The 22,060-nt window shown below is 41.2% G+C and overlaps 4 protein-coding genes across 6 annotated transcripts; 3 read left to right on the forward strand and 1 right to left on the reverse strand.

The window, feature by feature from the left end:
• The first annotated feature begins 1,557 nt into the window (after window positions 1-1,557).
• LOC130721558 (protein MAIN-LIKE 2-like) lies at window positions 1,558-4,586 on the forward strand. Of its 2 annotated transcripts, XM_057572360.1 has the most exons (4): window positions 1,558-1,676; window positions 2,209-3,189; window positions 3,275-4,035; window positions 4,124-4,586. In XM_057572360.1, exons 2-4 carry the CDS (start codon window positions 2,214-2,216, stop codon window positions 4,478-4,480), a joined length of 2,094 nt encoding a protein of 697 aa, XP_057428343.1. In that variant the 5' UTR covers window positions 1,558-1,676; window positions 2,209-2,213; the 3' UTR covers window positions 4,481-4,586. The 2 variants fall into 2 exon arrangements, with proteins under 2 accessions (XP_057428343.1, XP_057428342.1); XM_057572359.1 differs by lacking the exon at window positions 1,558-1,676 and having other exon boundaries at window positions 2,105-3,189.
• A 1,712-nt stretch (window positions 4,587-6,298) lies between these two features.
• On the reverse strand, window positions 6,299-7,626 carry LOC130719695 (uncharacterized). Its single transcript, XM_057570306.1, has 4 exons — window positions 7,566-7,626; window positions 7,172-7,479; window positions 6,551-7,099; window positions 6,299-6,357 (listed from the first exon to the last, which is right to left on the reverse strand). Exons 1-4 carry the CDS (start codon window positions 7,592-7,594, stop codon window positions 6,299-6,301), a joined length of 945 nt encoding a protein of 314 aa, XP_057426289.1. The 5' UTR covers window positions 7,595-7,626.
• Window positions 7,627-9,748: 2,122 nt separating this feature from the next.
• LOC130717256 (uncharacterized protein ycf45) lies at window positions 9,749-14,668 on the forward strand. 2 transcript variants are annotated; one of them, XM_057567422.1, is made up of 9 exons: window positions 9,749-9,953; window positions 10,037-10,099; window positions 10,175-10,252; window positions 10,652-10,872; window positions 11,233-11,305; window positions 11,402-11,686; window positions 11,977-12,120; window positions 13,944-13,994; window positions 14,448-14,668. In XM_057567422.1, exons 1-9 carry the CDS (start codon window positions 9,783-9,785, stop codon window positions 14,517-14,519), a joined length of 1,158 nt encoding a protein of 385 aa, XP_057423405.1. In that variant the 5' UTR covers window positions 9,749-9,782; the 3' UTR covers window positions 14,520-14,668. The 2 variants fall into 2 exon arrangements, with proteins under 2 accessions (XP_057423405.1, XP_057423406.1); XM_057567423.1 differs by lacking the exon at window positions 10,175-10,252.
• A 959-nt stretch (window positions 14,669-15,627) lies between these two features.
• Window positions 15,628-17,623, forward strand: LOC130717255 (berberine bridge enzyme-like D-2). Its single transcript, XM_057567421.1, has one exon. The coding sequence runs from the start codon at window positions 15,861-15,863 to the stop codon at window positions 17,517-17,519; it is 1,659 nt and encodes a 552-aa protein (XP_057423404.1). The 5' UTR covers window positions 15,628-15,860; the 3' UTR covers window positions 17,520-17,623.
• The last annotated feature ends 4,437 nt before the right edge of the window (window positions 17,624-22,060 follow it).

The raw sequence follows: 22,060 nt of genomic DNA on the forward strand, positions 1-22,060 counted from the left end.
TTCAGTGCCTCTGGACATTCAGAGCCTCTGGTCCTTCAGAGCTTCTGGTCTTCAGATCTTCTGATCCTCAGAACTTCTGATCCTCAGAACTTCTGATCCTCAGATCTTCTGATCATCAGATCTTCTGATCTTCAGCTCTTCTGATCTTCAGAACTTCTGATCCTCAGAACTTCTGATCCTCAGATCTTCTGATCATCAGATCTTCTGATCTTCAGCTCTTCTGATCTTCAGAACTTCTGATCCTCAGATCTTCTGATCCTCAGATCTTCTGATGAATTTATCTTCTGGTGTCAGAATCAGAACCTGTTTGTCAAAACACTTAAGACAAACGTTAGAGTACCATAGTTGTTCATTCACAAATAAATACTTGTTATCATCAAAACATAGAGTTGTACCACATGACCAAATCTTGATCTTACACCCTGTAGAGTGATTTAAATCTTTGTAAGATTTTGGAGAAGTCCTGAACAATACTTATAGGAGGAGTCCTGTATAATACTTGGAGAAGTCCGTGATAATACTTGGAGAAGTCCTGTCGAATACTTGTATTGGAGAAGTCCTTGAAACTTGCTAGTGAAAATCTTGGTGGTGGCCAAGTACTGGACGTAGCCCAATCGTTTAGGGTGAACCAATATAAATCTCTGTTTGCTGATCGTTCTGCCTTACTTGCTTATATTTCCGCTGCACTGAACAATTTACTAAAAGTCATACTTAAAACGTTTTCTTGAAAGAACTAATAATCATTTCATAAAACAAAGTTTTTAAAATGTAAATTTCAAGTACACAATTCAAATCCCCTCTTTCTTGTGTTACTTATTTGCATCTCAACAAGATACTTTTTGTTGAAACTACTTCAACAAAAAGTGTCTCGAGATTTGTTATTTTTCTGATTTCATACTTTCTAACGGGTATCTAAATGAGCTCTAAATACTAAGTACGTGCATTCCTTTCCCTAACCATCTTTAAATTACTTCCCATTAATGTAAGAAAATAGAGATCACATATGCATGTATAATTGCAAGTTGTTGAGCAAAACTTGTCGCCATTGCTACTCTACAACATTGTCGCCTCCTCCACTCCACACCACAACTGGTTGGACTAAGCCGGTCAAATCACCTAGGAGTTGTTGATTGAGGAGAAAACAATGAAAATCCAGATGAGAGCTTTTTCCAGCGGGGTGAAGAGAAGTGGCAGGGGCCGAGCATCGTCACCAAGCCCAAGAGGGTCCCAGCGAAGATACTCTGATGCCTAAGTTAGTGGCCCATGAGGGTCCCACCTACGACCATATCAAATCTAATACCAACTAACATTTTACTATTGGGCACCAAAATTAGAAATCATCCCAATCCTTGGGGAGTTGGGTTTGGGGCCCCCCCTATGGGGCTCCCCGCCCCACTTAAAGTGGGGAAATTACTGGAACGCCCCCCTTTAATAGAATACGGAAGCAACATTTCCGTATTCAATACGGAAGTCTTATATCCGTATTATATTAGTATGTAAACCGGCAAGGGTTTATTCAAACCCATTTCAAACTTCATTCCGTATTTTGCCAAACTCTTCTCCCATCTTCAACCTTCGATCTCTGTCGCTCCCCTTGCTTGAACCGTGTACTTGAAAGGTTCCATCATCTCCATCAAAGCTCTTCACAACCCCATTCTCAGAATTGAAACCTAGAGGTAAGGATTTTTGGATTTTCCCCATTTAACTTGAAATTATGTTAATCATTGAACCCTAGGGTAGTCGATTGTTGCTTGTGTAGAGGTATTGTTGGCTGAAATGTCTTGAATGTGGTTTGGGTTTAGGGCCGATAGCTCATTGTCGTTAATGGCGTTTCTGGGTAAATACGGATCACAGGTTTCCGTATTGAATATGGAAAATGGTTTTCCGTATTCAGTATGGAACATGGTTTTCCGTATTGAATACGGAAAAACGTTTTCCGTATTCATCTCAGAACCAAACCCAACACTTATAATTGATTCTGGGTTCAGAATCAATTATAGAAGGTTTCCAAAGCATTTGTGAGTAGTTTCTAGATGCCATAATTGATTATTAGGAAAATAAAAGTAGATCCAAGCATGCATAATCCACAGAAGATCCGATTATCATCTATGTACTTATAAAATTCTAGGAATTTTCCATTTGCTTGCATCATGTTTCTGTCTATGGCTGAAATGGTATATATAGTGAATGTTTGCTCTGAATATATAGTGAGAATGAAGAACAGAAAGAGGTCTCATGCTTCTAGTGAGGATGTCGGGGCTACTGAGGATAGACACCGGCGGTTACATGCTTCTAGCCGGCGCGGCGATCATGCTGCAACCTCTCAGGCGGTGGAGGCTTCAGCTCCAGTTGTTTCTCCGCCGTCTCCCATGATTGAGGTTCCTCTGGTTGATTATCCGCCGTCTCCCACGGTTGAGATACCTACAGTTGTTTCTCCGCCCTCTCCCATGGTTGAGTCCTCAGGCGAGGAGTCCTCAGGCGAGGAGTCTTCCGGCGAGAAGTCATCAGGCGAGGCCTCATCCGGCATGGGAGGATCTGACGAGGATAGTATTCCTCCGCCTACTGTTGATGCTGATGTCCTGCCGCCAGAGCAGGGGGAGCAGGGGGCACAGGGTGGCGAGGAGGACCTGATCCAGAGGTTGCCGCCGTTTCCGGGGGGGCCTGTTGAGCTATCGCTCCTCACCCATTATGCTGATCACAAGGCTCCCTGGGCGTGGCATGCACTCCTACGCACAAACGAGCGGTATGTGGACCGTCGACAGTTGAAGGTGGCCACAGCTGGGGGGAAGGTTTGGAACCTTGCTTGTGATGGTGATTCAGACAGTCACAGGCGGGTTCGAGAGTTGATTGAGCAGACGGGTCTTCATCAGCTACCCTATTGCAGCTACCCGGTGACAGATGCAGGCCTTATTTTGGCCCTTGTGGAGCGATGGCATGAGGAGACTAGTAGCTTCCACATGCCGTTCGGGGAGATGACTATCACCTTGGACGACGTGTCGGCTCTTCTCCATCTCCCCATGGGGTCGAGGTTCTATACGCCTGGGAGGGGGGAGAGGGACGAGTGTGCAGCGCTCTGTGCTCAGTTGATGGGAGGATCTGTTGGTATTTATGAGGCTGAGTTTGATACGAATAGGTCCCAGACTATTCGCTTTGGGGTCTTGCAGACCCGGTATGAGGCTGCGTTGGCGGGTATGTCTTAATTATTATTGTATTGTCTTTGTATCTATTATTATTGTATTGTTATAAACTATTAACTTAATTCACTTCATTGTAGAGCACCGATATGAGGACGCTGCACGGATTTGGCTGGTGAACCAGCTAGGCGCCACGCTCTTTGTTAGCAAGAGCGGAGGCTACCATACGACCGTCTATTGGATAGGGATGTTGGAGGATCTTGGTCGAGTGTGCGAGTACGCGTGGGGCGCGATTGCGCTCGCTACGCTATACGACCAGCTTAGTCGAGCGTCCAGGAGGGGGACGGCCCAGATGGGAGGTTTTAGCTCGCTCCTGCTAGGATGGGTCTACGAGTACCTTTCTGACCGCGTCATTATCCGTAGGGCGGATCCGGAGTACTCGCAGGACCAGCCTAGGGCGCGGCGGTGGGCTATGTCCCGGGTCGGGCATGCAGGCCTTGATGAGAGGCGAGTCATGCTCGATGAGCTGACGGTGGATGACGTTATATGGACCTCATTTGAGGACCATCGGGCTCATCAACCACGGGATCCGAGGGCCATGTATTCTGGCTACATCCGGTCGCCATTTGGCCGTGTTGTTCGACGGCATCTACCAGAGAGGGTTCTGCGCCAGTTTGGCTTCATACAGGATGTCCCTCAACACCCCTCTGAGATCCAGACGTCTGGGTCCCTTGCTGAGACCGCAGATGCTGCCTTTGCTGAGTTTGCGCCGCACCTCCGCCCTCAGGGGATCCCCGCTACATATCCGGGAGAGGCTGTGGAGGATTACATGAGGTGGTACAGCGCTGTGTCCCATCGGTTCATCATCCCTGATGATAGGAGGGAGGAGTTCAGTGCAGTGGTAAGTTTGAATTTTATTTTCCATTCAATTGTGATTTTTTGTTCATGATATTTTATTTGTATCTAATGTATCTACATTATTTTTGCAGACTGTTATGCGTCGGGCCGTGGACTTGTTGGAGCAGTCACTCGAGGTGCCAGATGCTCCTGCAGAGGGCACGCATTCCCGATCCCTCACTGAGAGGGCGCTGGATCTTATTAGATCCAATGCCTTCATTGGTACCCAGGGGGTAGCCTTTGCTGCTGTCCGAGGAGCTAGAGCTGCAGGAGGCAGAGGTCGTGGAGACAGAGCGCGTGGAGGCAGAGGCCGTGGAGGCAGAGCCCGTGGAGAGGGTGCTCCTGCAGAGGGTGCTCCTGTAGAGGGTGCGCGTGGAGGCAGAGGCCGTGGAGGCAGAGCCCGTGGACCTAGAGGTCGTAGAGGGGCCGGTAGGGGTCGGGGCGAGTGATTGACTGTATATTTGTATATTTTTTTTGTATTTTTATATTATGACATGTGACTCTTTGTATTAGGACTCTCTTTATATTAATCATGCTTTCTATTTTCACTCATTATATGCCGACTCTTGTATTGAAAAAAACCCGTATAACTACACCGTAAATAATCAAAGGCAGGATAAGTAACATAAATAATTCATGGCAAACAGTTTAAAGGGTACACGAAATTATTCAGAAGCAACACGAAAACAAAATTAATCCTCAGTGATATCGATGAAGTCGTGGGGTCCGCTATCCTGTGGAAATACTTTGACTATGTTGGGCAACGTTATATTCAGATAACGAACAGATTTACTCGGTGCAAACACAGCAACCTGCAAGTAAATTGCAAATTTAAAAGATTAATGCGTACTTGTTCAAAGGAAGCAAGATTAATGTTTAAGGTAATAGACCTTTTGGAGAACAAGAACAGATCCAACAGTTATGACATTCCTAAATTCCCCGTCAGTGAAGGCCTTGCGATGGACGCTAGCGTCAACGGTGCCCGTAGGGTCCTAAATCAATGCAATCGTGAGAGAAAATGAGACAACAAATTGACGGTTAAAGAAGCTGGACAAAAGCGAGCAAATACCTTGAGGGTAACTTTGGCATCTCCGAAACCATTGGGAGTGCATGATTTAATAACAGCAACAACACTCTCTACTCTCTCAACATTCGTTGTGATTGTGCCCAGCGGAGTGGCAGATTCCACCAATTGCAGGGCTGTAAGCCAAGCATTTGAATTGAAATCAGGATCGGTTTCGGTTGATCTGTCTTCGAGCGCACGCCTCACAAATTCTTGGGTCGGAATGAGTAGTGTGTTAGGGTTGGATCTACGCCCATACATGGCAGCCTGGACGGCGCCAGCTGGCCCATGAATGAGAGGACGAGAGCTGCTAGAAGTGCTGCCTTGACGTTTGCAACGGCGGACTAATGCATCCCAGTCTTGTTCCATTGTTTTTTTTTATCTTCGAAAGCAAGACATGAAGAAAAGGATGAAGAAGAATAAAGAACCCAGAGAGATTTATAGCAGAATGGTCAAAAGATTTATGGTGTTTGGTGGATAATACAAGTGTGGTTGGGGTTGGTTGGTGGTAGATAGTAATGTCAGGTTTCAAGTTCGTCATTTAGTGGATGAAAATGACAAGACTCTGATGATGGGGTGGTTGGAAATGACAGGACTCTGATGATGGGGTGGTTGGAAATGACAGGACTCTGATGATGGGGTGGATGAAAATGACAGGACTCTGATGACAGAGTGGTTGTCTATGTTAATTATCCCTGATGCTGATTCAAAATAATAAGGCCCATCAATATAAAAATGACCATCAAATTAATATTATTAAAAGCAACAAATGAACATCATAAAGGCAAGGCCCATCAGATTAATATTACAGAGCGTTTACAAATGAATATCACACAAAAGTGTGGTGTCAATCTGAGGTGATGTCTACATAGCTTTGGTGAATAAGAGGAACACCAAAAGTAACAAGCCAAGCTTCGTATTCTGATGTGAATCTTCCTAAACGTGTACCATATGGGGCGCACCAGCTTACTGATGTAGGATCAACATACCGTTCCCACTGGAGAGCAATTGGCGGCATAGAATGTCCAGGAGTTAGATGGAGCTACATTATAGAGAATAACAATAAAATTAGATAACTTGCAAATACAACAAATCAATTCACCAATTGGATATTAGTGTACTCAATCAAAAAATACCTGTACAAAGTGATTAATCACATGACCAACAACTATAACAGGATGTACATCCGGTGGACCTTCTCCTCTTAGTGGAAGGTATGACCAACAACCCGTAGAGGAGATGGATATGAAAACCACTTGGAACCTGGTTGCTACAAGGTATCCCATCTCTGGCAGTTGCATCCATTTATCCTCGGTAGCCGGATCACCAGGAGGAAGAGTGAGTCGGGAATGTAAGGCATTAACCACATGTCTGGACCACATTTCATCATACAACCCTCTGTGTCGTTCAAGTTCTTCTAACAACGCTGCCCTAACCCATGACCAACTTTCCTCACCTGATGGTAGTCCGAGTAATGCAGCAACGACTCTATAGCCACAGTTACCATCATCCTCAACATTCTGAACTGTTTGTATATATGGGTGGAAAAAGGCTGGAAAATGACCCATGAAATAGCTTGTATCAGACTTCTTCACACGCTTCTTCTTCTTTGGTGGTTGTGAAACCTTCTTTGCCTCTCTGATCTCCCTATCAACATGTTCAAAACCTGAAAGATCACGAGTCAAGGATCCTATTGCTTTATTCTTAGGTGGTATTTTCTCATTCGCCTTAAGAGTGCGCTTGGACCTTATCTTAACCGCAGGAGTACAAAGTGAACTGCTTTCAGGACAATAGATCGCTTGAAGCTTCCTCCTTACCATACTCTGCCCTCCAGTATCCAAAGAACTGAAATAATGTGTCAATGCCTCAACTTCTGGTTGCATATCTCCATGGTTCATGCCGCAAATATGGTTGCTGGTAGTATCTGCAACAGGTTCAGGTACATGCTCCCAACTCAGTCTCTTCCAGAATGGATGAATTGACTCATATGGAATTCTTTCATAACCTGCAAGTTCACAAAAGTGTCACTTTCAATAACAAATAAAATTAATTGACAAGAGAGTGGTTGACCGGTGACCTGCAAGTTCACAACCGCAAGGTAGTCCATGAGTCTCTCTCAACAAGCAATCGCATCCGCCGTAGGACTTCATTCTTATATGTTCATCGTCGATGAGCTGCAGGCATTTGTTTGACACAAATCCTCTAATATTTGTGTAAAATGGGAACATGAAAATGTGATCAATTCTGTGAATACTGCGCTCAAACGATGCTAATATTTCAGTATGTCGATTACATGTCAAACTATGCGACGCATCCCATGAAGTGGCCAGGTCACCCTTGCAATCCCGTAACATCTTCTTCAAACTGGCATGTGCACCCTCAGCCCTGCAAACAACAAATAGATATCTTATTAACAACAATCTATCAAATGAACAAACAACGCATAAATTAAGCTCATGTAATTTTTTTACCTGTTACTTGTTGTTGTTCCAAAGTGCATCACATGATTTGTCCATGCCTTGGCGAATTTCTCCTTGTTAACCAACCATGTAGTAGAACAATAGGAGGTAAAGTTGCTGTATTTTGCCTTGCACATATTAAACAATTGCATCCATTTCACTTCAAATTCTTCAACTGTTGCAGCATCCACCACCTCTGCCCACTTCATCATAACCAACTCAGCAAAATCATCTGTGCCAACATAGAGTTTGCACTTTGCCAAAACACACTTGTTGATGTGCCACAAGCATAATAAATGTGTAGTGTTAGGAAGGCTTTGCTTAGCAGCACTCAATAAGGCAAGATCCCTGTCAGTAACAATCACCTTAGGCAACATGGCTTGATCAGCTAATAGAGACTTCATACACTCCAGTGCCCAAACGTAGTCATCTGTGCCCTCATTAACAATGTAGCAAAAGGCTATGGAGTATGTCTTATCTGTGGAAGTCAGTCCAACAATCTCAAGCAAGGGAATTGCATATTTGTTTGTCTTGTATGTGCAATCCATAATCACTACATATGGAAATGTGTTGAACAGTTTGATAGCATTTGGATGAGCCCAAAATACATCCCTAATGACTTCCGATCCAGGCTCATGTCTTTCAAAGTGGACATACTTGTCACCGTCCAACTTCTTCAACAAGTGTTGCATTTCTGTCAATCCCCCGCGGAGGGATTTTCTTAACCTCTTGCAAACACCATAAATCTGAGATATGGTAGTCAAGTTTGAAGGATTGTTTTCCTTCAAAGTCAACAACATCTTTCTCGGTGGAACCCAACTCCTTGTCATTTTTCCCACTTGCTCCTTCTCTCCGGGTTTTAGACGACCAACAAAATTGTGCCCAAGTAGTGACCTAGCTGGTTCATGGTTGTGTATACCTTCCATCACCTTTAGCCGCCAATCTCTATCTATGCCATTTTTCCTAGGTCGTCCTTTTAGTCTAAAAGGACAACCTGTCTTTTGTGATCTCGTCCCTTCAACAAGGTCAGGGTCTCTATAAGGAACATATTTACCATGCTTCTCGCACCCCAACATGACATAAGCTTTTCTGCTTCCATTCCCACCATAATCTGACTTTGTGATCAACGTAACATATCCATTTTCAATCGCAATTCCATGAACCCAATTGATAAGATCATCACGGGTAGGGAAAATCTGTTATAATAATAAGAATTGATTACAAGGGTGATCAAGACATAATAAGAATTGATATATTACACTCTCAAAACAATGCAAAAATATGTTCAAAGAATACCTGATCAGTTGCAAATAAATGCGAGACATCTATACTTATACACGGGGGCACAAATGCTGGTGGTGGCACCTCTGTAGTGGCCTCTTCAGGTTGACCATTGTGAAATCCAGCTTCAATCAATTGTGACTCACCAAAGAAAAATGAATCTGTCATCCCTGGAAGAGAATACGGAAAGTTACATTCCATACTCAATACGGAAATATACTTTCCATACCGAATACGGATTGTTACTTTCCATACTGAATACGGAAAGTACCTTTCCATATTCAATACGGAAGATAACAATCCGTATTATATCACGACTCAGAATTCAAAAACCCATCCTTCTAACTACTTAAACTACTTAATCTAACTACTTAAACTACTTAATCTAACTACTTCCACTACTTAATCCTACAAAATAACAACAAATAAACACATAGACTTACCTCTACTACAACACTTGTTGTAGTGGTGGAGAGCTTGGGAAATGAAGGAGTGGATGGTGGTGGAGAGCTTGGGAATGAAAGTGAGGTAGGAGAGGGTGAGAGAGAGGGTGGTCTGGAGGCATTGAGGAGGTTCAGGGGGGCTGGTGAGGGGTTGGTGAAGGTTGGTGAGGGAGGAGTAATGGTGGAAAAAGGGGGAATCCTGTCAGAGTTAAATACGGAAAATACCTTTCCGTAGTCATCAAAATATAATACGGAAAGTACCTTTCCGTATTCAGTTAAATTGAATACGGAAAGTACCTTTCCGTAGGGCACTTTTGGGTTTAAAAAAAAAGGGTGGGGCGCGCAGCCCCATAGGGGAGGCCCCAAACCCAACTCCCCAATCCTTGCACTCGGATAAGAGATAAATTAAATAGCTCAATTTGTCTTCCAATTTTATTTTTTAAAAAAAACTCCAACTATTTAAAAAGAAAAGGGGAAAAGTGGATAAGGGAGAAAGGAAACAGAAATGGGCGTTGCGACACTATCATCATCTTCTTCATGTTGGATGGTGGCGCCATGGATTTCAAAGACAAAACCACACACCACTCTCAAATTCAACTGCTCGCAAGCCTCGCCGCCACTTCCACACTCTTCTTCTTCTTCTGCGCAGAAAGACGACCTCCAACCTCTCTTACAGGCACCTTCTTCTTCCCTCTTCCTCCATTCCCAATTCGTATTCACTGCTTTCTCACTCACACCCATGTATCTTCTCTTTTGCAGATTCTTCCCTCTGATTTGCATCACAATCTCCTCAATCAAGCAAATCGCCCTCAACTTCTAGAGGTCAATTTCCAATCATCTCTTCCAATTATGAAGTTAAACACCAATCTTATATTATACCCAATTTCGTTATTTTAGGTTATTTTGGATTTGGGTCGTTACCCAGAAGCTCGTTACCTAGGAAAACTTGGTAGCCAGTATCTAAGGAACACTGAGGTAATCATAATTTCTTAAAAATTAGACCTTTTTATTACTACTTTCATTTTCAAATTTTTCAAGGAAGATGGAAGTTAGTAATTAAAAAGATTAAATTTTTGGTCTACTTTAACCAAGAGGGGTAGCTCAGTTGGCAACGTAGGCTGAGTGTGTGGGAAGAGCTTTGGGGTTCGATCCCCACACAATACACACTGGGGGGATGATGAGCCTTAACTGTGACTAAATCCCGAATCTGACAGCATCCAAAGGGTGTCCGGTACCGGATATTTATACCAAAAATAAAATGGTCTACTTTTTTGATTCATAATGGTAATTAAATTTGCAAAATTTTGGAAAAGATTTGTATTGGAGGGAATTTTTTGTGTGGTTTGATGTGTTGAGGAATGTGTGTGTAGCTAGGTAACGGTGAAAGAGTTGGAACATGCTCAACAAGCTGTTGGTGAGTTTGGGAGGGACAATAGAGCTGGCATTGAGGGTACGTTGCATCGGATATCCGCGATAAGGAGTAGGAATGGTGCCATTGTTGGGTTGACGTGTCGGGTTGGGAGGGCGGTCAGCGGCCACATTGACATGGTTTATGATCTGCTTCAATATGGGAAGAACATTTTATTTGTTGGAAGGTATAGCAGCAGCACCCTATTCATAGCTTGTTCCATTGTTGTATTTATCATTTTATCTTTTGGTCTAAATACTAGGACATCTTTTTTAAAAAACAAAGTTATAGACTTGGTGGGTTCCTTTACTGGCACTGTTAATTGGAATATATATATAAATCTAATTCACTCCTTTGGAGGTTTTGAAATCTATGTTATGGAAATTGACAAAATGTAATAAATGGTACTAATCATGGTTTTCTTGATTTCCTAATCCAATCCAACAGCATTATAGAATGTCCAACTCATTCACCACACATGCTTTATTTACCATTATCTGATGATGTTTCTTTTTGCTTGGATATCCTAAAATTTGGATTCTCTTAGGCCTGGGGTTGGCAAGACTACCGTTATGCGAGAGATTGCTCGTGTACTGTCTGATGAATTTAACAAGAGAGTGGTACACTTATTTCTCAGTGTCTCACTGTGCTCTTTCTTTCTCAGACTACTTTGTTGATCAGCTTATGAATAGAATAAACTCTTGCAAATTGGGTAGGTGATTGTTGATACCAGCAATGAAATTGGAGGCGATGGCAATATTCCTCATGCAGCAATTGGGGGTGCACGAAGAATGCAGGTACCTGAGCCATCAATGCAGCATAGCGTGATGATTGAGGCAGTAGAAAATCACATGCCTGAGGTGATTATAGTCGATGAGATTGGCACAGTAGCTGAAGCTCATGCTTGCAGGTCAATTGCTGAGCGAGGCATTATGCTTATTGGGACTGCTCATGGAGAGCAGCTTGAGAATATCATGAAGAATCCTACACTCTCTGATCTGGTTAGTTCTTATTTTCATTTGGTTGTGCCAACAATAACATTTAAGACATTTTAGTTTTTCTCCCTTTAAGACGTTGAGCTCTCTAGCTTGGTTGAGTGGTTTATCTGACAAAGTGACTATCAATTTCTTCAATGTAAACTTGAGCTGCATTTTATTTCATTCGTTCATTTGAAATACATGTTGAGCAGATTAGTGTGTGATGTTAAAGAGATGCTTGATTTGTGGAAATGAGTCATTATGCAATCTAATCAAGTTTAATATTCAAGATCCTCCTCCATTTGCTTTATCAGATTGGCGGAATAGCAAGCGTTACTCTGGGAGACGCAGAAGCCAGAGCAAGAAAGTGTCAGAAGACAATTCTTGAGAGGAAAGCACCTCCAACATTTGATTTCGTGATGGAGATGAGAGACAGACACTACTGGATTACACATCAGGTATGTTAATTGAGCATTTATTACTCCAGTCAAGAAAGATTCATATCTTGTGGATTGCATTGGTAAAAACCTTTTTACCAAGTAAAAACCTTCTTTCAAACTTATCAGGTAAAAACCCTTGAAAACCCCTTCCAAGTAAAAACCTTTTTACAAACTCAATAATCAAATCCTAATCCTTATGTATTATTGTATTAGGAAGACACTCTTATTTATAATAAATAAACTAACACTACTAAGAAAATGACACTGGCCCAACATAGGCCCGACTCCACTAATAAAACAAACTAAAAGATAGAAAAGTTAAACTAAAGATAGACTGAGCCATACAGATCCATGAATCCACTAACAGTAACAAATAACACTAGCCCAGGGTCACCCAGGATCCCTAGGCCCATTCTCTTGGATCCCAACACATCCTATATATCCCAAGTTGGAGGGCAGACAAATGGGATTTCGGGTAGAACATAAATTCATTCCATCATAATATCATATTTCATCGCATTGCATCCTACTTTTAATTATCCAAACATTGGAACTTTGTATCATTCCTTTCTATCAATCCAAACATAACAATTGCAATAACAACCAAGCCTTACCCTAGGTGGGTTCAGCTAGATGCATTAGGTGATGCCATAAAGCTCTATCATGTATTATGTAATCCAAACATAACCTTAGTGAAAAGTTATTTCACACTGTTGCTTTAAATCATTTTTTATAGAAGCTTTTCTCTGTTAATACTTTTTTACTAACCATTATAACTTCTTTTCAAAATAAACACCAGTCATAGTATCTAGGGGTTGAACGTGAAATTTTTATAACTATAATTATACTAAAAATCATGAAAGTAAATGCTAGAATGGATTGCCATATACTCATATACAAGGTTTTAAATATCGCTCCGTTACATGAATACCGGCCGCGAAATAACGGTTTCGGTGGCCACCGATACCGAAACAGGACGATTTCACGGTGGGAAGCAAAATCACAGGTAACGTCCGCAACAGAACAATATTGCGGCCGCAACGGACGCAACGCAACGCCGTTTTCCCCGCATCAGAGACTGGTACAGCTGCAAACTCCATTTTCATTGCTGGAGAGGTGGTGCAGCTGCAAATCAAACACCATTTTTCTGCTTTCATGGTCTTCACAGCACTCAATCTTCACATTTTCAGACTTCAAATTGCAATAATTGGATCGAATTCGATCATGTTTCTCGCTCCTGTGTTTGTGCTTTTTGTTGGTGGTATTGCAAATCTGGGTGTGGTTTAGTTTGGGTCGGTGAAATAGTGGCTAAGGAGAGAGAAGAAGCAGAAAACTAAGAGATAAGAAAGTGACACCTAAAAGTTAATATGAGCCAAATGGAGGTGTGAAGGATAAGATAAAAAGGGTCTCAATTCATATAAAAAGGGCCTGCATAATTCATTGGTTAAATTTATTGTATTAGTTTCATTTTTTTCCTTTAAATATCTTATATTAATAAGAAAATTAAGTCATGAGAGTTTTAGTATAAGTTGGGAATAATTGTGAACCATTCACACCGCAACATCCGCAACACCCGCAATACCCGCAACCGTGAAAACTGAAACGCGACCGCGACCGATATTTAAAACCTTGCTCATATATGTTAGGCCTATATGTTATTGATGATTCAAATCTACATTGAGCTTTGAATCTCCTGCATCATTATTTAAGATGCGTTACTTTTTTGATTATTTGATTTCATTGCTGCCAAATCACTCGAGTAGAATTGTAAGAGATTTGGATAAGCTAAAATATGAATTGGTTTAAGGTTAACTTGTTTATTTCATGTTTTCTTTTTGCAGACTGACAAAAGCGTTGATCTGTTGCTTCAAGGCAAAATTCCACAAGTTGAGGTAATTCTTTTGTAGTATACTTCTTATTTAGTTTGTGATTGTAAGTCCTTATTTTGCACATAGAAGATGTGCTTTTCTATTATTTTTATTATTAACAATGATACTTTTTCATTTATTTTAGTTGTAGTTGGATATGCATGGCCTTTTACTATTAATTTTCCTACTGAAAAGGACTATTAGCTTTCCGGTGGAGGCCAGATAAAAAAGTATTACAGTTTTTGTTCAGTTTCTTCACTTTTCTGAAACTATTTAATAGCGAGCAAAATATATTATTAGCCTTTGAGATTGGATAAACTTGAGTATCATACAAATAAAGAATTGCACCTGGCTTGATTATTCCTTTACTCTTCGGTTTCTTCTCTAGTTCTCCTCTTGAGGTTACTTCTCGGTCATTGTATCATCTTTCCAGGATGTTTCATATTATGACTGATGTTGTTTTAAACTCTTCTGCAGGTAAGAAAAAGAGATGAAAAATGCAAGGTTGTGATAGAAAAATCTAAAGCGTATGATAAATGCCAAATTTGATAATATAATTCATTTTGAAGCAGTGTAGGATTGTTAAATTGTTTATGAAAAAGTTTAAGATTTTAAAGCTATAAACATGTTAAACATTTTGTAAATTGTGTTTTGTTGACATAACTATGTATAGATTTATATCTTCCACTTTGAAGTTACATCCTTTTCCCCTTCTGTCTTAGCACCGTCTAATTTTCTGTATTATTATTGTCGAAATGCATCTCATGATTTTGCATCTCTTGGTTCAGTTTTTCTTCCAATATTGGAAAAATCTTCTTCACTTTCTTTTTTAAAACTGAACTAATGCTATATTGAGTTATCTAACCTGCTTCACAAGTTAAAAAAAATCTTTGCGTGGGGTATTATTGATGACTCAACTTAATGTCCCATCCCCTCTCTCAAGTTTATTGTTAGCAAGGCAGTATTATTGGTGGTGAAGACCACTTAACCACTTTGATTTTACTAGTATATGATAATCGTGAATCATGACTAGGAAAACAAAAGTAGCTGCGAGAAAAACAAAACGTAGTGGAGTGCGAATGGTGGTTAAGAAATGGTATATATTATTTTTAGGTTTAAATGCTCTGGAGGTCCTGAAATTGTTTGCTGTACGAAAATAAATCCCTGAATTTTTTTTTTCCGATTCCGAATCCCTGTAATTTTTTTTAATCAGAATAAGTCCCTACTCGTGTTTCCAGTCTATGTGGCTCAATTTTTGTTGAATCATTTATTTCACGTGGCTTTTCTATTTTTTTTTAAATACACATAGATTAAAAAATAAAATTAAACATTTAAATTTAAAATGGAGATCTCAAATTATTATAAATTGTTCATGTCTCACATTGATTTTCTATCCTTTTTTTAACAACACAGATAATGGAGATCTCCCATTCCTTCTCCTTCACCCTATTCCATCCCTCCTTCCACTAATTTAAACAAAGCCTAAATCTGTTCTCAAAATATTATAGGCTAAAATCACTAGTAGCAAAAATAAAAGACAGAGTTAAAGGGCATCAAAGCAACGCAGTTATATTTTATCATGTTAAAGATAAAATCATCAATGACCGACAAACTCTTATCTTATGTCTGCCAGTTATGCGTCCTCATATGAAGAGCCTTATTCTCACTGATTTTGTTCCTTATTAAAATGTTTATTGCGTTTCAATTATTGATTCCATGACAGTGTTCAAGTATCAACCTACCAACTCCAATTTCAAAAATGCTTAAGTTCAGGAACATGTGGTAGACGAATAGTTGCTACATTTCTCCATCAATTTCAACTTCTCCTCTAACAATTATAGACCATTCCACCTTTTTCCTCATCCTCACATTCACAAGTAAGTTTAAGCCATGTTCAACTTCCTCAATAGATTGTGCCTTGTATGTTTTTGTCTCCTTTTGTTATGCTTTGATGTTTCTCTGTGTTTATCTGATTCACTAAGAGACTTCACTTCTTGTGTGCATAGTCACAAAATCAAAAACTTTACTACCTTCCCTTACAATGAACATGACAAATCCTCAGTTAATAATTACTACCAAATTCTCAATTTTTCACTTCAAAACTTAAGGTATGCAGAGCCTAAGATTCCTAAGCCAATAGCCATTGTCCTCCCAGAGAGTTTGGACCAGCTGCAAAAAAGTGTAGCATGTTCTAGAGAAGCCTCCCTAGAGATCAGGGTAAGAGGTGGTGGCCATAGCTATGAAGGAACTTCCTCTGTTGCTGATGAAGGGACCCTTTTTGTCATCATTGACATGATGAACTTAAACCACGTTTCGGTGGACATGGAGACTGAGACAGCATGGGTTGAAGGAGGTGCAACACTGGGAGAGACTTACTATGCAATCTCTCAAGCAAGTAGTGTGCATGGATTCTCAGCAGGGTCAAGTCCAACTGTTGGAGTTGGAGGGCACATTGGTGGTGGTGGAGTTGGTTTGATGTCAAGAAAATATGGTCTTGCGGCAGATAATGTGGTGGATGCCCTTCTTGTTGATGCCAATGGACAATTGTTAGACAAAGAAACCATGGGAGAGGATGTGTTTTGGGCTATTAGAGGAGGAGGGGGTGGTCTCTGGGGGATTGTCTATGCTTGGAAAATCAAAATGTTGAAAGTGCCACAAGTTGTAACCAGTTTCATTGTGTCTAGAACAGGCACAAAGAGTAATGTAGCAAAGCTTGTGCACAAATGGCAATATGTGGCACCCAACTTGGAAGATGAGTTCTACTTGTCATGCTTTGTTGGTGCTGGTCTGCCAGGAGCTAAAACTATAGGCTTATCAGCATCATTCAATGGGTTATATCTTGGTTCTAGGGACAGTGCCATATCCATCCTGAACCATGCTTTTCCAGAATTGGGTGTTGTGGAAGAAGAATGCAGAGAACTGAGTTGGATTGAGTCAATGATTTTCTTCTCTGGCTTAGGTGATGGAGCCTTGGTTCCTGACTTGAAGAACAGGTATCTGCAAAATAAACCTTTTTTGAAGTCCAAATCAGATTTTGTGAGGAACCATGTCCCTCTTGTAGGCATAGGAACTGCACTGGACATCCTTGAAAAGGAGCCTAGAGGGTTTGTTCTTTTGGAACCTTATGGTGGGGGGATGGATAGTATATGCAGTGAGTCCATTGCTTTTCCACACAGATCAGGAAACCTTTTTTCAATTCTGTATATGATCGATTGGAATGAAGCTGACAATGACAAAAGCAGTGATTACATTGATTGGATAAGAGGATTATATGCTTCTATGACTCCTTTTGTTTCATCAGGTCCAAGGGCTGCATATGTTAATTACATGGATTTTGACCTTGGAGTGATGGAGAAGATTAGCAATGTTGCTAGTCCAAGAGATGCAGTTGATAAAGCTAAGGTTTGGGGTGAAAAGTACTTTTTGAGTAATTACTACAGATTGGTGAGGGCCAAGACTCAGATTGATCCTAGCAATGTTTTCACCAATGAACAAGGCATTCCTCCTATGCCGTTTACCAGTTCCAATGCCAAACCTCAGTGTACATGAATGAATGATGCTACATTTGTAAAAGAGTCTACCTTGTTCATTTGAATAATGTGATATCACTGGTTATGTTATGTGCATCTATAAGAAAAATGCATTTCATTTTAGATTGAGCTTCAAATACAGCAAGTGATTTCATCTTTTATTGGAATTTCTTTGCTTTTCTATTTTGGTGCTAAGCAATACTCATACACCACTACAATCTGGAATCATGAGCACATTTCACATGGACAAGTTGTGTCTCCATAAATGCACTGGGTAGGATGTTTTGGCAGCAGCCAAAAACAAAAATAGAGGAGAGGGACAGGGCTTCACGTTTTTTTTTAATCTCTCCTGCAAATTTCTTGATCTATGAGAGGAGCAGAGTTGACCATCAATGACGACAACAAGAGGGAGCTCACCACTATAAATCAAACAACACCTTCTGCCAAGGGAGAGGAATTGAGTGTTGGAAATTAGAGTAGTTGATATGTTGGGTCTTCAATATAACGTTAGCTTAATTTTTCCAAAAATAGTTGTGCAAAAAGTATCCTTGTGTAAGGGTGTGGACAATCATTTTCATTTTTCTATAAGCTTCATCTTTGACTTTGCAAAGGTAAGCACTATGTCCAAGGGATGTAGGAAAATACAAAAGTCACTTTTCAAATTGAGATTGATGTCACATCTCGGCCCTAAGGTTCATACGAGGTCTTGTACTGGACCTCGTAGATAATGTCATGTCGGGTAGATGTGTCTTCACTTAGTGACAAACTATGTCTTTAAAGTGCTTAGATAATGTATGGTAGGCGATGTCCTGATGATGTCTCTACATCCTTATAGACAATGTCTTCGCTTGTTTAAACATTAAGTTATTGTTCCTCAAATTTAAAGTATCAATCTGTAGAATATGTCCATTCACCTATTTATAACTTTATTTTTATTAGCATCAAATATTTATAAAGAAATTTTTAGGTACTTGTCGTTAATACTTAACACTGCACGAGTCTGCCCCATCTCAGCGAGTTGCTCATGAAACCTCGATGTCTTGGAAGTGTCTTCCTAGCAGTTTGGTAGCTCTCAATGTTGATGGCAACTCTCTTGGGAACCCTGGTCCAAGTGGTTTAGAGGGTTGATTGTGATCAAATTGTGGTAATTGTATCATTGTTTATCTACTTTCTATTAAGGTTATCTTATCCTATCAATGATGTGAAAAAGATATTCTGAGGGAGGAGCTGGGATAGAATTATCATGACAAGATAAGATAATAGTTTTCAAAAACATACGTGTGAGATTGATTAAAATATAACCTTTGACTTTATTCATTTAATTGATATTAAAGTTAATAAATAAAATGCTCAGATTTCGGGTGAAGGTTTAATAATTTTGTAGAATAATAAAGAATTAAATCAATTATTTATTGGTTGAAACAATTTGTACAATGATTTAAGAAAAGTAATTTCAAATTTCATTATTAATTATTAAAGTAAATAATATTTGGAAAATCAGAACCAATGATGAGGATAAAATTGAATTTCAAATTTCAAATAATAAAATATGACATCATCTACGTACTAAGAATAATATGAGAAAGGAAAACATATCAAGAAAGACAAAGCATGAGGGGTGACACCTATAAAAGTTACTATTTCTTGGTTTCGAAAATAGTTTATAGTACTAGTATTTATCTCACGTCATGCACAAATGAAATAAGAATGTTTTGTCGGCATACATCAAATCTGTTCATATTTCCTCTCTTATTTCTACTTTTTAAATACATATATCATCTATTTAAGCTTTTTTTATTATTATTCGAGTTACATTTGTTCTGATATAAACCCTAAGAGCTAAGCAGATGAACAAAAGACTTAGAGTGTTATTTCAATAGGGAAGAGATCATGTACATAGCAGGTTGACCTCTGAAACCTATTTGACGTATTTATTACAATTGACCTATCATGCCCGTTAATGGGGCGTAATCACTTGCGTGTCGGTTGACTTGTGGATCAATCCCGTCCATCAAGGAAGCCCTTCATCACCTGTTCGGCTGATTTGGTGCCAGGCTGTGTTGGTCAGCAACAGTCATAACCTTTGACCAAGCGCGTGATCAACGGTCGGTTTGCTTCCTCATCGACGGTTGGATGTCTTTGTAGTGGAGTGGGCTTTTACATTAGTCTTCTAGCATGTAAGCCCAGACTTCACCTGTCAAGCCCAAACTTCAGAGGGCAGCCTAGCCTTCCGGTAGGGACCTGACCATCTTGTCCAAAGTCCATGACAGTACACAACCCCCCAAGACTTGTGGCTAAATGCTTTAGTCGCAAAAGCCTTAAGAGAGCTTTTGTGTGCCACAGTTAAATGTCTTGTGACCTGTTCCATTGCGTCCTCTTGTGGTTTAGCTACTCGTGGTCATCCTTAATGTCTGATACAGCGGTCATCTACCTCCCTTCACAGTCAGTCTTTTCTCTCCTAGTGTATGCAAAGTAATGTTGGTCTTGGTTGGCCTTCTCTCTCCTAGTTTATGTGCTTCAACGGTCGACTCCGGTCGACCTCCTCCTTCTATGGTCAGCCTTCTCTCTCCTAGTTCATGTGCTTCAACAGTCGAGTTCCTCCTTCGACGGTCGGCATCGGTCGACTTCCTCCTTCCACGATCGGCCTTCTTTCTCCTAATTTATGTGCTTCACCGGTCGAGTTCCTTCTTCCACGGTCGAGTTCCTCCTTCAACGGTCTACACCGGTCAACTTCCTCCTTCCACGGTCGGCCTTCTCTCTCCTAATTCATGTGCTTCACCGGTCGAGTTCCTCCTTCCACGGTCGGAACTGGTCGACTTCCTCCTTCCACAGTCGGCCTTCTCTCGCCTAATTCATGTGCTTCACCGGTCGAGTTCCTTCTTCCACGGTCGAGTTCCTCCTTCGACGGTCGGCACCGATCAACTTCATCCTTCCACGATCGGCCTTCTCTCTCCTAATTCATGTGCTTCACCGGTCGAGTTCCTTCTTCCACGGTCGGCACCGGTCGACTTCCTCCTTCCACAGTTGGCCTTTTCTCTCTTAATTCAAGTGCTTCATCTCTTCATTCCTTAGTTAGTCTTTTCTCTCCTCTTTTTCGTCTTTTCCTTTCCCTTTAGCTCTGTTGGATGTCATCAATTATTTGACTGCCTATGATGGCTGGACACCCTATTTTGGTTGGATGCTTTGTTGGGTGTTAGTCTATAATGAGACTAACTTCGTATTTTCCTCGTTTTCCCGATCCTCGTCGTTTTCATGCTTATCGGTTGTCTTCGTTTATTTATTTGGAGCTATCAACTAAGCAAGTGTTGAGATCTCAGCTCATGCCTTCGAGTTGGCATTAACGTGATGTGATTTCGGTGGAGAAGTGACGCACTTGGTCGAGTAACCAAGTGGTGTGATCTCGACGCCAAACTTGAAGTTGGCGGAGAAGCAACGCACTTGGTCGAGTAACCAAGTGATGTGTTGGTCGAGTAACCATGTGGTGTGACCTTGACGCCAAACATGGAGTTGGCGGAGAAGAGACGCACTTGGTCGAGTAACCAAGTGGTGTGACCTCGACCCCATACATGGAGTTGGCGGAGAAGTGACGCACTTGGTCAAGTAACCAAGTGGTGGGACCTCGACGCCAAACTTGGAGTTGGCAGAGAAGCGACGCACTTGGTTGAGTAACCATGTGGTGTGACCTTGACGCCAAACATGGAGTTGGCGGAGAAGAGACGCACTTGGTCGAGTAACCAAGTGGTGTGACCTCGACCTCATACATGGAGTTGGCGGAGAAGAGATGCACTTGGTCGAGGACCATGCGGTGAGACTCGACGCACGACTGGAGTCGGCGGAGGTTCAATGCACCTAGTCGGGGACTAGGTGATGAGACTTGACACCCGACCGGAGTCGGCGGAAATCCTGAACGCATGATTGTTTGACTTCTTAGTATCCTTCAAAATTGTAAGTTCCTTGTTTGTTTTTATGGGCGTTTATTATACTCAAACCAACGATTGGACATGGATTTGGTCGAAATATAAAGGTCCTTCGAAGGATCACAATGTTGCTCTGTTCATGTGCTCAAATGAAAACACTATCTTACCAAGTTAGTTTACCTTTGCTTGTGGGCGAATGGAAGAGCTTCATTGTCAGTTATCGTCTGCGACATACCCTCCTTCTTTTCCTGCTTTTAAACCCAAGTGCGAGCATGCTCTGAAATTCCTCCACGGTTGTGCATCTGGATCAACCGGTCGACTTCCTCTCTCCTTATAGGTTGTGACCGTAGCGACATACCTTCTTGACATTGACATACCTGTTGTCGACGAAAGTCTTCCTGCAAAACAATGTAAATATTTTAACGGTAAGAAGTTTGGTGTTATACTTACATAGTGTTTGCACATCCTCCCTCTGAATTTACGGATAACCTTCAGTTCTAGACTTGCTGAGGTGAGTGATGTCCCAAACAACACCCTTCGTAGCCTTAGGCGGCTAGGCTGCGGTGGTAGGGCAGGGGATGAAGAAACTCTTGTGGAAGCCGGAATGTTTTACCAGGCCCCACGGTGGGCGCCAATGTTCTGA

The sequence above is a fragment of the Lotus japonicus genome, chromosome 5 (genome assembly GCF_012489685.1).
Source record: "Lotus japonicus ecotype B-129 chromosome 5, LjGifu_v1.2".
NCBI classification, from domain to species: domain Eukaryota; kingdom Viridiplantae; phylum Streptophyta; class Magnoliopsida; order Fabales; family Fabaceae; genus Lotus; species Lotus japonicus.

Coding starts and splice junctions, on each gene's coding strand:
- LOC130717255 (XM_057567421.1), top strand. CDS start 15,861: ATGTTCAACTTCCTCAATAGATTGTGCCTTGTATGTTTTTGTCTCCTT.
- LOC130719695 (XM_057570306.1), bottom strand. CDS start 7,594: ATGCACTTTGGAACAACAACAAGTAACAG. Junction 7,480..7,565: donor GGAACAACAACAAGTAACAG/GTAAAAAAATTA, acceptor TGTTGTTTGCAG/GGCTGAGGGTGCACATGCCA. Junction 6,358..6,550: donor ATTACTCGGACTACCATCAG/GTGAGGAAAGTT, acceptor TGTAGCAACCAG/GTTCCAAGTGGTTTTCATAT.
- LOC130721558 (XM_057572359.1), top strand. CDS start 2,151: ATGTTTCTGTCTATGGCTGAAATGGTATATATAGTGAATGTTTGCTCT. Junction 3,190..3,274: donor GTATGAGGCTGCGTTGGCGG/GTATGTCTTAAT, acceptor ACTTCATTGTAG/AGCACCGATATGAGGACGCT. Junction 4,036..4,123: donor GGGAGGAGTTCAGTGCAGTG/GTAAGTTTGAAT, acceptor TTATTTTTGCAG/ACTGTTATGCGTCGGGCCGT.
- LOC130717256 (XM_057567422.1), top strand. CDS start 9,783: ATGGGCGTTGCGACACTATCATCATCTTCTTCATGTTGGATGGTGGCG. Junction 11,687..11,976: donor ATCCTACACTCTCTGATCTG/GTTAGTTCTTAT, acceptor TTGCTTTATCAG/ATTGGCGGAATAGCAAGCGT. Junction 12,121..13,943: donor ACTACTGGATTACACATCAG/GTATGTTAATTG, acceptor TTCTTTTTGCAG/ACTGACAAAAGCGTTGATCT.